Consider the following 13,751-nt stretch of genomic DNA (forward strand, 5'->3'; position numbering starts at 1 on the left):
AAAACCAACAAAACCAGCGTGCTGAAACGTTGGCCTCTTTGGTGCTGAGATTGTGCTGCCATCTGTTGCACAAAAATAACACCTTTTTCGCTGCGGGATTTTAGGGACGGAAAGCGCTGGCCGCAGTAACTGGCTTCCGATGTGTAGCCCGCTCGAGCCAAAGCCAGGCCGAAGCGCTGGCACAAGTCCGAGTCGGGCAACGATCCAAGACAGGCTGCCAGCAGCATATGATAAACAAGCAAAGCAAAACAAAGCGAGGCGCCGTTAGACGCGGAAAAAAAAAAGCGACGCGCATAGGAGAGAGAGCTGGCCGTGTGTTTCGCCCGATGGTGAACGCCGCGGGTGCGGCGCCGTTTCTCCGTGCCGTGGCTACCGTGAGTGTGCGTGTGTTCGGTTCCGTCGTGGCTCGCCGACGCCCCGGAGACGCCGGCGACGGCTGAGCGGCTCTGAGGGCCGGCCTGGGGCGCGCCAGCGACGCACCATGCCGAGGCTGCTGCGCCCGCCGTACGCCACTGTGAGGTAGCTTCCCCGCAATGGCGACCCCACCATTACCGCAGCAGTCTTTCGCCTTGGAAGAACTACCCACGGTCGCCATCCGATCAAAACGCTCACAGGTGAGCCTGCGCGGAGGCGTATCCCATTCGTCACACGGGCGCTCTCCCGCCAGTGTGTCAAGTAGTGCACCGCTTTTGGCCCCGTGCCCGTACTCGTGCTAAGCCTTTTGATGTGTTCCTGTAGGGAATGCTCTCCCCATGCGCTGGGGGACGGCCTCGTCACTTTCGCTCGCGCGCGGCGCATCGGCGCGCCTGAAGTGGTTGGAAATGTGCGGAGGGCAGGGCTTTTTTTACGTGACCGTGCGATGCGCGGCGTCGCGAGATGCGCCGGCGCCACAGCGGCGAGACCGCAATTTGCGGTAATGCGTCTTGCGACGCCCGACCGAATAATGCACGCCCCGGCGTAAATCGATAGTGAGGCGGAATAATTAAGAGCGCTGCGCACTCGGCGTGCAGAGGATACACCTTTTGTCTTGACTAGAAAATGCATCAACAGGGAACTAATCGCCTGGGCGACGATCTTAGTGCGCGTCAACAGAACAGAACTGGCATTGGCAGCGAGCAGGTTTCGGTATGCCCGCATATGGTTTCGCACCTCGGGATCGCTCTCTAGATATTGCTGGGCTGGCGCGGCCTCTAGCAAGCTTGCCGTTTTCGGTCCTTCAGCAGTGGAATAGTTCACCCCAGTAGCTGAGGACGCGGCGAAAGCGAGTGGCTGCGATGTCATGTCGGGAGCTCCGAAATCGCGCGGCCGGTGCTCGCTGCATACCTGCCTGAGGTCGTCGAACTGGGGCGGAGGGTATTTTTTTTTTTCAACGCCTGATCGCTGCCGCATATTTGGGTGTGTGTGTGCCTACGCACGTGAGTGGTTTCATTTACGTATTAACTCACCTTTTTGGTGTGGTCGGGCTGCGAAAAAGAACAGCACTGATCGTTTTAAGCGGACGGACTGGGCGGCAGTGCTTGGTATTTTGATGGTTTTGTTGAATTACTTGAACACAAGCTTCGTCTCACTAATATCTTCTTTGTATGCTAGATGGTCGGTTGTGCGTTATTAATTCAGTATTTGTTATTGAATTGCCTCACCAGAAACCTTTGTTCATTCCTTTTTTATGTAATGCGCTTGCGCTCGTAAGATATCACGGGATTCATTGTGTTGGCGAGTTCTCGTCCTTAAAGGTATGTACGTTAGAAATCACGTTTTATCACCTGTGGCGAGGAGCTTTGATGTGCATCGTGACTTAACGGTAGATACGCATTGAAGTGGGTCTCTGCGTTCAACATCGAATAGCGGACGAGCCTTTTCATGAACATTCTGGGAGTTTTTACCTCAAAATGAACTCCCGCTTCAAGATATAAGGCAGTGTGAGCGAATGTTTTAATAAACTACATTCTGCGCAGCACCCCCTCCCCCTCTATTCTTTGTTGTTTTTAATATGCAGGACGTATTTTAGACACTTAAGTATTTTTTTCTTGCGCGCGCGGCTAACGGTTGTTTGGAGTTGGTCTTTCGTTTTTTTTTTTTTTCTGCGCGTGCCTGTTACTGTTGCGAGCGAAGACTGCAACGCGAAACAGCCATGAAAATTCTCGCCTTTAGCTGTGGAACGCAAGTGCAGGCTTTTGAGGAACTGGCGACACGTCACGCTTGTAATGCTAAAAAGAAGTATAGAAACCGCGCCTCGGCACGTGACTTAAGCATACTTTGTATTGAACGAGTACAAAAGGAAAAAAAGAGAAGAAAATGTGAATCTGGCGCATGACAAAATTAACACACATGGAATTTGTTGCATGCAACCGATATGCCTCTACCGCTTGATGTATCATCGAGTGTAGGCATTGCTCAAGCAAGCATCTGCGCACTTGTGTACATGAGTTTTCATGGCTCTCAGCAGAAGACGTCAGAGGACGGCGCAACGCGTGCACGGCACCTTCACGTTGCGTGCTCTTGCGTGGCGCACATACCGCCTCCTGATTCCGCGGGCAAGCTCATTCTGCTAGATAGCAGTTGGTTTTTTTTTTTATTCTCTGTCTGAATTCGGCTGTGCGTTATGGTTCACAAGTGTAATCAGCAATATCGAAAGCGCGTATCACCGCTTCTTGGAAGAAGCAACGCCAGGGCGCGTTCTGAGAATTTTTTTTTTTTTCCCTAGGGTGTCGTTGGGCTGCACCAGCCACAGTTGTGCGTAGCTGCCGCAGCTCATAAGTCATTGCTGACGGCTCATACTTCGCAGGAATTTGCTGGGGCGCTACCATGTCTGTCTTATTAAGTAGCAGTGTTGGCAGCATTACTGGATGTTAGGAGTTTTTTTTTTTTTTTTTGTCGGTCGTACTTCATCGAGAGGCGTGGGCAGTCGTCGCGATGGGCTGACGACCGCATAGCAATCTGCTGGAGTCTCTGTTCCGAGATGTTTGCAAAGGCGAGCTCCGGCTGCGCGGCTAATTGATTAATAGTGAGACGACCTTATTTCTGCAATTAAAGTGACTCACTTGATGCAGCGGGTGGGCATCATTCGCATGCGAAGTGATTGGTTGCCAGGGAGAGTGATAAAACCAGCTTTATGTAAGCTTTTTTGCATTTTCCGATACCTTACAGTATGCTCGTTTGCGATTTGCTGCCTAAGCGCTGGTGGTTCGTGCGAGCAGGTACCACGCTTTCGTGGTGGTGGAATTCATTACTTCATTCATTCGTTTATGGCCCTCTTTCAAGGATATGACGCGAAGTGGGGAGGTGGTAGTGTACAGTACAAATTTACGAACAGCGAGAACAAAAAGCGCAATCACCAGGCCAGTTATAACATTGTACAGATACAATGATGCAAATATCAGGTGGTAAAAAAATACACAATAAAAATATAGCGGAGTGTGACATTTTAAGGAAAACAAAAACCAAGAAAGCAGTCGTGAACGCACACGAAACTACAACAGTTGCTTTACAATGAAATGAATGAACACAACTCAGGCTTATTGAAAAAACTATATCTACAACCAATCGTCGCGATGGCTCAGTGGTTATGATGCTCGGCTGCTTACCCGAAAGACGCGGGTTCGATCCCGGCCGCGGTGGTCGCATTTCGATGGAGGCGAAATTCTAGAGGCCCGTGTACTGTGCGATGTCAGTGCACGTTATAGAACCCCAGGTGGTCGAAATTTCCGGAGCCTTCACTACTGCTCAGTGGCATTGTGCGCTGGTAAATTGGTTGGTTTTGTTTAGTCTATAGGGCTTTACGTCCCAGAGCGACCTAGGCTATGAGAGACGCCGTAGTGGAGGGCTCCGGATAATTTCGACCACGTGGGGTTCTTTAACGTGCACTGACATCGCACAGTACACGGGCCTCTAGCATTTCGCCTCCATCGAAATGCGACCGCCGCGGCCGGGATCAAACCCGCGTCTTTGGGGTAAGCAGCCGGGCACCATAACCACCGCTGGTAAATTGTTGCACTCGATGATAGTGCGTGGTATAAATTTCGTTGGGAATGAAGATGAACTATACGTGAGGCGTTAACGTTATATTATGGGAATGGTCGAGGCGCGGAAAGAAGGTCAACGGTCATAACTTCACCAGTGAAAGCACGAGACACCAGGAGAAGAACACAGGACAACGCTGGAACACAGGACAACGCTGGTGGTGGATTTTTTGTAAGAGCGCTAGTCGAGAAAGTTCGCGGTGATGAAATAACTCTTCCATTTCGGCATGCTTTTTTAGGGCCGTGACTGGAGGTATAGGAACTGTCTGAAAAATTCGAGCTGGTAGGGCGAGGATCAAATAGAATCAGTCATCTTGTCACGAAGACGACGAAGCTGGCAGTGGCGCGGGACGGAGCGTTCGCGCTAGGCCAGCCGCCATTAAAATCATCTCACTGCCATCGTTCATCTTGCCCCATTCTTCGACTGGTCGCCACGTAGCAATATCAAAGAAATTATTTTCCATAAACTGGGTGGTCACCTTGGCTAAGAACTGCACACACAGCTTCAACCACCCGGGCTTGTTTAACGTGCTCTGCCTTCAGTACACGAGCTTTGTGTCCGCCGAGATGTGAGACAGATACTGCGCCAATTCCTTTCCTCAAAAACCAATTTTCATTTTCAGTGGCAGCCGTTTGTGATTGATTGAACAATTTTAATTGCCGCCAGAAAAGACGTTTCTCCCCGCCCCTGTCCCGCATGCCTGGGAGACGGGGAGTTGCGCGTCTGCGGTTAGAGTCTGGCTGGCAGTCCTTGACTGGTACCGGCCTCTTCCGCCAGATGGATGGTGGTGCGCTGGAGCTCAGGGTCCGGGCCTCTTAGCGGGGTCTCTCAGGCTTCTCTACTATCAATATTTTTGCCTGCCCCGGGAGAATTTGGGCACTTCCAAATTATGTGGTCGAGGGTCCCTCTCACCCCGCAGTATGTGCATCGATCTTGCGACCTCAGCGTGCAAGCCGGCCCTGGAGTCGATGAAGTGTGCCGAATACGCGATCGAACCGACGACCCCAAGCGGAAGAAGGTCGATTATGCACATGAGCGTATAGACGCCTGAACGTGCCTGTGGGACACCCAACTGGGTGGTCGCCGGTGAATTACGCCTCAAAATGGGCCTGCCACTCCAAGCATCTCTGCCGATAATGCCATACAGGTTTTGCTGATTAATACACTAAGCCGTTTAGATATAATAGATTTTTAATCTTATTGCACTATTTTTTAATAAAACTAAAGTTCTGTATAGCCATAAAGGTCAGTTAAGTAGAGAAATCTGTGAGGCGTAACATAATCATAAGAAAAGCGACACGTGTGTCAGCACTCCTTCTGTTCTTATCCAGGACTGTCAAATTATGTATATCGATTCCTATCAGTAACGTATTATGTGTCTTGTTGGGGAAGCGCATGCGCTCCTGGTTGTATACATACATTGAGTGTGCACATACAGTATCCACGTCTTTCCCAATAAACTTTCGGTTATTAGTAGCGCTTGCCCTCCTCCTTCATCCTTCGTTGCGGCGCTGTGCTTGTAGTCTGGCACCCATGCGTCGCAAACAGAACAGTCGTAAAAGCACAACGAAGAAACTGCTAGCGCTGATCATTCGCATTACTGGGGATGTGATCGCCATTAATTTTTTGCCTCCATCGAAACGTGAGTGCTCGACCGTACATGGAAGCTCCGACCTCGTACTCAATAGAAGTACGCCGCTGAGCTACTGTGACGGGTGCCGCAGTAGAAGCCACTGTGACGCTACAAAAACAACGAAGGATGGTATGCGTCTGAAAGGAGTGCAGCTGTGGGCCAAGAGCGTTTCACGGTGCCCTCAAACTCTTTCGTCATTCAGGCGCGACGCTTGGCGAAGCATGTGTGACGAGGAAACGCGTACGATCAGTGCACTTTAACCGGTACCTTACTGCTGGCCGTGTAGAGACACCAGCTCGGTGCCTCAGTGGTTATGGCTCACGAGTGCTGACCCGAAAGACGCGGGTTCGATCCCGCCCTAGGCGGTATAATTTCGATGGAGGCGAAATTCTAGAGGCTCGTGTACTGTGTCATGTCAGAGCGCGTTAAAAGAACCCCAAGAGGTCGAAATTTCCGGAGCCCTTCACTACGGCGTCCCTCATAGCCTGAGTCGCTTTGGGACGTTAAAGGGACTATGCAATAAATTAATTGAGATTACGTAAAGCAGACGAGAGATAGGCATTTGATCACTCGTCACCCCAGTGCAAGAATTTTTGAGCTAGCATCAACAACAGCGAAGATATAGACGATTAAAAATTACGCTCCTCTTCTCCCCGCTCAACTCGTACACGAGGAGCACCAGAAAAAAAATAAAGAAAACAACTCTGGGACTGGGCCCCGCCCATGAATACGTCATCCGCTGATGTTTATTTTGCAACTTCCGGTTATCGTAGAGTCGGTTTCAGCCGTTGTAGACGGTCAGGGAAAACCCCTGATCACAGCCTCAGTCAGAACCCAGAACACAGAAACTGCTGAAGAAGTGGCGGTGGCGCTCGTCCTAGCAGGATCTAATGCAGGATACATTCTTTGCGACAGTAAGTCCGCTGTCAGAAATTTTATTAAGGGCTTGGTCTCTTGGGAAGCCAAACGCATTCTGGACAGCATGCCAAAACACAGGTTCGCTGCACTATTCTGGATACCTGCACATGAGGAAATAGCTGGTAACGAGGCCGCTCACCTGCTAACCCGCGTAACCTACATCCGGGCAGCAGCGGAGCAACCCATCTGCAATAATCTTAAGGGTGCCCCAATCACATACAAGGAAATTACGGATAATTACAAATTAGAAAGAAGAGTATACCCTCCTCCGGACGTATCCCTTAGTCACAAAGAGGCTTACATCTGGAGGAGGATCCAGGCAGGGTCATACATATCGCCAGCCAAAATTGCTAAAAACCCAGATGACGAAAAATGCATCGACTGTGGGCAAGGGGTACGCTAAACCACATTACTTGGGAATGTCTTAGCTCACCAGGGGCTAAACAAGACATAACTAGTTTTGAACCATGGGAGGCGCTGCTGCGGAGCGAGGACCCCAACGCGCAGCACAAAGCAACCCGCATGGCGGCTGAGGCCGTGAAGCATCAGCTACACCGTCCTCAGCCGACGGCCTCTCCTCTTGATCGGGCTTAGGCTTCGGCCGAGCCTGAGAGAGGGTAGGGAGACCACCATCTGCCGGAAATAAAGTTTTTCTGAACTGATCTGAACTCCTAGCCCCCCAGCAGCAGCGTCGGCGGCGTGGCGGCATCTCTCCGGTCTCTTCGCCTTCCTGGATTGCGGCGCGCGTCGGGTTTCTTTGCTTGTCATCTGTGGTAATTAGCAGTAATAAACCCGGACCTCGAGGCGCGACTGCTTGCTCTTACGGCCGCGATGGGCATCGAGCCCTATGCGTGCGCACGAAGAGCCGTGCGAGTGGCTCCGGAACTCCCGACAGAAGGAGGCGGCAGAGGAAAATTGAAACAATATGCGCGAAGGCAATGCCCTGGCTCGCGCTTGCCCGAGAGGGTCGCACGTCGGCACGAGCAGAAGATTTTCACGGCTACCGGAAGTGTGTCCGTGACGTCGTGGCGGCCGTGGCTCCAGCGAATGAGAGCGTGTGGTGGCCTGGCGACGTCATTGGTAGTGTGACGTCTTTCTTCCGCGATTTTAGTTCCAAAATCGGTCGCTACGAGCATACCAATCGGCCCGCGAATTTAAGAAAAAACACGGTTTTTAAAAGTTCATAATAAATTGCCGGCTCAGTTCTGAAGACTCATACTTGGTGTGAATGCTTCTTAGCATCATTTCTAAGCATTGAAAACATTTACAAGTGACTTTTTATTCGTTGCATAGTCCCTTTAAACCCCATGGAACTGTTCGAACGTGTGCTGGGAAGCAGCCGACCATTTCCGATTGTTGTGAACTCTGCAGCCGTTAAAGACTCAGCTCCATGTACGCGAAAAAGAGAGCGACGCGACGAGACGGCGTGGCGACGCTCGCTCCGTCGCTTGTGGGCAACCTCCATGCAAGCGAAGGCGGCAGGCGACGCGAACCCGCGAAGTGCACAGCGGACTGCGTGCTTGCGCGCACGAGCTTAGTAAACACGCCCGTAACCTGTTCTCTCTCTTGAAATTTTGCGAGTGTGCCTCATAGTCAGGGCAAAAGAGATATTTCCTCTACGGAAGCGGTGTAGCGGCAGTGGTGATAACCAAGCCGTCGTGCTTGCGGAGACGAAGTCACAGCACGGATTCACGGGGGAGGTGTGCTTTCCTTCGGTGCCTGTGCACTCCGGCTTAGAACACTCCCGTAAACTGTCACCGCAATCTGCTCGTAAGTGAGCAAACTATAATTTACAAGTGAGAATGCGCGCCGCGAGTGTTTCTGCACGTATATACAGTTGGAGCGCAGCGGCACGGTGGATCGAGCGTTGGTACCCGCGGCTCGACACGCATCTCTTTTTTTCTTTATTGCCTGGCTTTGGCCCGTTACATTTAACCGAAAAACACTCAACAAAAAACACGCAAAACGCTATGTTCATACGACACTGTCGTGGTCAGCCAGCATGAGTAGATTGTTTTCATTATTTAAGTGATGCGGGTCTGCCTCACAGGTACAGCAAAGCAAATATTTTCTCGACTGTGGCGATGACCAAGGCGACGTGCTTTTGAGGCCACGGTGGTTGAGGCGATCTCGGAGGAGGACAAACTCGAAACGGCTGTGTGGGGCTCTGATTGGCCAATCGCGTGGAGGACTTCCGGGCGACGAGCGAAATTTTCTGTTCGTGCAGATCCGAGCGGCGAGACAAGCGACACGGCAAAAATGCTTCGCACGACGGCGTCGCTCGTCGTTTGCCGCCGTCGCCTTCGCGTGAGTTTTCGCGTAATTCGCTTGAGCGTCCGTATACTGCCGGCGCTGGAGTGTTCGGTTTTATGGCGTTCACAATCTGACCAAGTCTGATCGTTTGGGAACGAAAGCACTAACTGTGCATCTATATAGCCTGCTGCTTTTCCCTATCGCAATGGAGCACTGCTATAGCCGGTAATTAGGCCGACCAAACTTCGCTGGAGGTTTGCTGACGTGATTATTATTTTAACTGTACAGACAGCTCGTGCTCAGGAAGGGCCTATGCGGCGTCAGATAGAGACGTTCTGATCTGATTTCTCCTTGAATTGTTTAAAAATAATTCTGTCTGCATAGTTGCGCCTGCGTCGTCCACTAGGCGCCTCTTGCATCAGGTTTCCCCATCTTGTCGCATCTATACAGTGACGGTGATGGTCACATATAGCGTGTCATCTAGAAGCCGAGGTGGATAGTTTCCAAATTCCAAATTGGCCGCCAGTGTGCGCTTTCGGCCGTGTCCATATATATATATATATATATATATATATATATATATATATATATATATATATATATATATATATATATATATATATATATATATATATATATATATATATAGCTTTACTCTCCAGACTTGGGGGCGCACAATGTACGTGCGACGCAGTCGGCCGGCCAACCCATCGAGTCGTCTTATGTGCTCGATACGACGCAATAACGTAGTAGTAGCATTGCGGAAGCGGCTCGCGGTCCGGCATCAACCGGAAATGCGCCGCTGCAGCTCGGCGATTGCCTCCGGAGAGGAGGCGCTCGTATGGGGACCGTATACGAGATCTATCCGGGTCGTTTCTGGTGTCTCTGGCTCCGACAACAAAGCGCCGCGCTGCGAGTGGGCTTCGCTGTACATATGAGCGGCTTCATCCTCTGTACGAGATTCCCCCGCTGAAGGGAGGCTGTGTGTCTCGGCGCGCATTGTTTGTCGCACACGGGGCCGCCGATGTAGTTGCGCACTCGTGCGCAGTCTACTGCGCGCCAAAGCTCCCGCGAGGCCCATCCAGGCTGCACGGTGCGGTCGTTGCTAACGAGCACAACAACGGTACGTCCGGGGCACTCCGCAGCGTCTCTCGCTTCCTTTATACTTTTCCATCACCCGCGGGGCATGTCGGTTATTTTGCTCGAGCGTTTCGCATAAATGTGTTCGCGCAGGCATTTCGTTCCCCGTTCTGCGCTCAGCTTCGATTTTCTTGACAGCGAGCATCGCGGCAGTTTCCACCGCCTTGGGTCGTGCAGGCCGCGCGGGTCGAAACTAGGATTTCGCTGTGGAAACCTGCATGCGAAGGCCTCGCGCGGGATTCTACTTTTATGCGCGCGACCTTAGTTTCCGGCGCGCAAACGAAATAAAAGTGGCGAAATGCGAGTCCCTCCCGTCTCCAGGTGGTCGCCACCGGTCTGCTTTTGTACGCTGCAGGCGATTTTCCCCTGGCAGCCAATCAGCTCGTTCGATTCACTGGCAGTCTCGTCTCGTCTCGCTTTGTCGCATCTTCTTAGACGACCAAAGCCGTTGGACAGCTCGGTCACCGTAGCTCGGTGTTTAAACATCCGCATGCATACCAAGCACCAGAACTAGTAGCGAAATCACGTCCAATCAACATTTGCCGCGCTTTTCAGACAGCCGGTGTAACTGTCGGCGTTAGAGAATAAACTCACGGACTTCCAGTGCAGGGAAAGCTAAATCCTGAATGAATGCGTCGATAACAATTTAGTTCGGGCACTAAACTGTTTACGTTTTACGAAAGAGCCTCCACTGTTTCATTTTTATCTGTGTATGTTTCTGTGAGCGTGTGAAGGTTTCTGCTCTACAGAGGCCGCCGCGGTGGCTCATGGCGCTCGTCTGCGGAACGGAATGTTCGATCCCGGCCGCGGGGGTGGAATTTCGATGGAGGCGAAATTCTAGAGACCCTAGTACTGTTCAATGTCGCTGCACGTTAAAGGACCCCAGGTGGTCGAAATTTCCGGAGCCCTTACTACGGCGTCCCTCATAGTCTGAGCTGCTTTGCAAAGGACGTTAAACCCCCATACACCAAACCTATTCTAAGAGAGTGGTGGGGCCATAAAACTGTGTTTAAGCTCTAATTAAACCCATTGGAGTGCATATAAAATCGCCAAGTCGTACCGGGGGAATAAAAGTGCTCCAATTACTGATAGCATTTTTTTAGGATTATTAAGGGCTATTTTTTTTTTTGCGGCGCTTATGCAGACGCTTTAGGGCAATTGGTTTTGAATGAACAGAATAGCGCATTCGTAGTACGTGTCTCCTATATGCTGCTTGCTTAATCGCTATCTCTTGGTGATTGAGCGTTTGCTGACCATTGATTTAGAAACGTGTAGTTTAGTTTCTGCGCTTTAGCTCGGCATTAGCGGCGCAAGCTTCTGTCGCGAGTTACGCGTTGCATTTGGAAAACCATTTCACTGTATCGTTGCGTTTCACCTGCGCACGGACGTTTAAATGTAGTTCGTGTCCCTGTTTGTTCTCGTTACTGTTTGACTTTCTACGCCGCTACTAAACAGAGTAGGGCTCTTTCTTCATGACGTAAGCGTCGCATTTACGATCTTACTAGTGGAACAGAAACTTTTTTTTATTAGAAGCTTCATGGGGCCAAAGTGCGTCGTCGGTGGTAAAATTCGCCCATTGGCTGGAGCGAAGTGACGTCACTATACCGGAGCATTCCCATTGGCTGGAGAGAAGTGAGGTCACTTCCGGTGAAGGCATCATCAGCAGCTGCTGTTTCTAGCTCACTGCCATCACGTAATGGCATTAGACGTGCCCGTGTGAATTTCTTATGTCTCAAGATATATCACTGCTGCTGCTCTTCGCTATACAGTACACTTCGTGCACATTGTTTCGAAAAGTACATATTTAGATTTTTGGGGCATTATGCTCTGTACGATACAATAATAACGCCTCGTGAGGAGAGTAAAAAAAAAGAGAAACGCCTGAAAGTACGCCATGGTTCATGCTCCGGTGATGCGCACCGGGATCAGCGGTTATAACTTTGCCAGTCCGCATGTAGGCTCGGCTGCAACTGGCTGACTGACTGCGTTTTTTCGAGGTTGCGCTTCGACTTCTGGCCATCTTTGCTGCTCCCGCCCAACATTCACAAAAACTCAGCTCAGCTCTTTTAGCGGTGGGGACGCGCTTACGTGGGACTGTGCTTTGAGGGCGAGTTGCAAAACGCAGCTCCTTTCTACCGAGCTTTTCGGTCATCGCTTTGTCTTTTGCCTTGGCGTACCGACGAGCCCTTTGTGCCATTTGTGACTGCTGGCAGCCACGCAGTTTTGCAGTATGCCAGCGTGAGTTGAAAGCGGGAGTCGCACCCACGAAAGCTGTCGTCGTACGAGGGCCCGTGGTCATTGGGCGGGCTCTGGCCAGTAACCATAGCTGACCATGAACGACCCCTGGTTCATCTTCATTTCTAGCTATGCCATGAGACGGGTACTGGTCGCAAAGCTGTTACTCTGATTGTCGTTGAAATGCGATAGCATTGTACGGGGCTCGTCGTAATGCTTACGTCCGTAATGCCCGTCCTGTTTGTCTCCCTGCGTCCATGTCTGTTTAGGGCATTGTGGCAAGTGAAGCGTCACCAACTCGCCCAAGCTTCCACTCTGGCTTACGACAAATTTGATGGCGTGTCGACTTGACTGGGCGCAGAGAAAAGGAACGCGCAAGGGGCGGCTTTGCGCTCGCCTTTGAGGCGCCTTTGCCGTTCTTCGCCTGTTTCGCGAGCCGTCTTGTAGCGTTTCGCCTGCAGTGCGCGCTTTGCACACTTCTTTTCCCCCTAAAATTATTCTGACGTAGAAAAAATAACTGCAGTCTCACTGTTTCTCTTGGTCGACCCTCTAAAAAGGCACCTTCTCTTCAAGTGAATTAACCACTCTAGAAGGGCTTCTGGTTGGTCTGGATATGTGCTCTAGCTCACCTATTCCTCCGACTTCCGTTGTCTGCTAGCGTGCTGTCGCTCTCTCAGAATCCTCTGACACTAGCCAGAGTGATATGAAGACGCTGTGATGGCGATACGCTGCCTACTTTCTCAAGCCGTGTGAAACGCGTGTCTCGGGCCCAAGAACCGTAGCCGAAACCGCTCAGAGCTCGCTCATTAATGCCTCCGCGTGGAAAATTTGACAGGGCGCTCGTGAAATCTAATGCGAGAAAGCTGCGGTATTAGTTGGGTTTACCCTAGATGATTGCTTTGATGTTTTTACTCTAACGAATGATTTCCCTAAGCTGAGGCTTCGCGACAGCATCTTTCTGGAGGGTGTAGGGAAGCGGAGGTGGGTAGTGCTTTTAGAGGCTGCTGCCTAGGCTTCTAGTGGGCGGAGACGTTGTGGAGGCAGGAAATAGGCGGGTTGTTGGGTGGATGGCACATCTGGAGGGTAGAGTTGAGTGGGTGGGTGATAGATGGCGCTTCTGGAGGATGAAGGTGGGCGCGGTTGGGTTGGGGAGACGGGTTGAGTTTGGCGGAGGATGGGTGGTCAACCTCCTAACTGGGGGGAAGGGTTCACGCGGACAACGCTGTCATTTTCGCCAAGTTCCATGTGGTGCTGATGTAGTAGTAAAGAAAAATTGGCTCCCTGTTGTTCGAAATTGAGCAACCCAACTGCGCAAAATAGGACTGCCTCGCTCGTAATGCACGAGAGCAAATTTTTTTGTGCCCTCAAAAAATGGTCTATAGACTTCTTATAGACTATATTGCTTTCCTATAAATATTTCTTTTTGTCTACTCATAGTCTATAGACTTTCCATAGACAAAAGTCTAAGTTTATGGCCAAAAATCTATAGAATGTTGTAGACTGTCTGTAGGACTTGTATTGCCTATAGAGTCTATAGGCTCTATAGACAGAA

General features: G+C 50.8%; 1 protein-coding gene across 2 annotated transcripts in view; it reads left to right on the plus strand.

The window, feature by feature from the left end:
• Positions 1–250: 250 nt before the first annotated feature.
• Positions 251–13,751, plus strand: part of Ca-beta (Calcium channel protein beta subunit) — a 118,246-nt gene continuing 104,745 nt past the window's right edge. Inside the window, exon 1 of one of the 2 annotated variants that reach the window (XM_077659660.1) lies at positions 251–614. In XM_077659660.1, the coding sequence (XP_077515786.1) occupies positions 534–614 (81 nt within the window). In that variant the 5' untranslated portion in view covers positions 251–533. The remainder of the gene's footprint in view (positions 615–13,751) is intronic. The other variant, XM_077659663.1, reaches the window with a different exon arrangement.

Source organism: Amblyomma americanum, chromosome 3, assembly GCF_052857255.1.
Source record: "Amblyomma americanum isolate KBUSLIRL-KWMA chromosome 3, ASM5285725v1, whole genome shotgun sequence".
Taxonomy (NCBI): domain Eukaryota; kingdom Metazoa; phylum Arthropoda; class Arachnida; order Ixodida; family Ixodidae; genus Amblyomma; species Amblyomma americanum.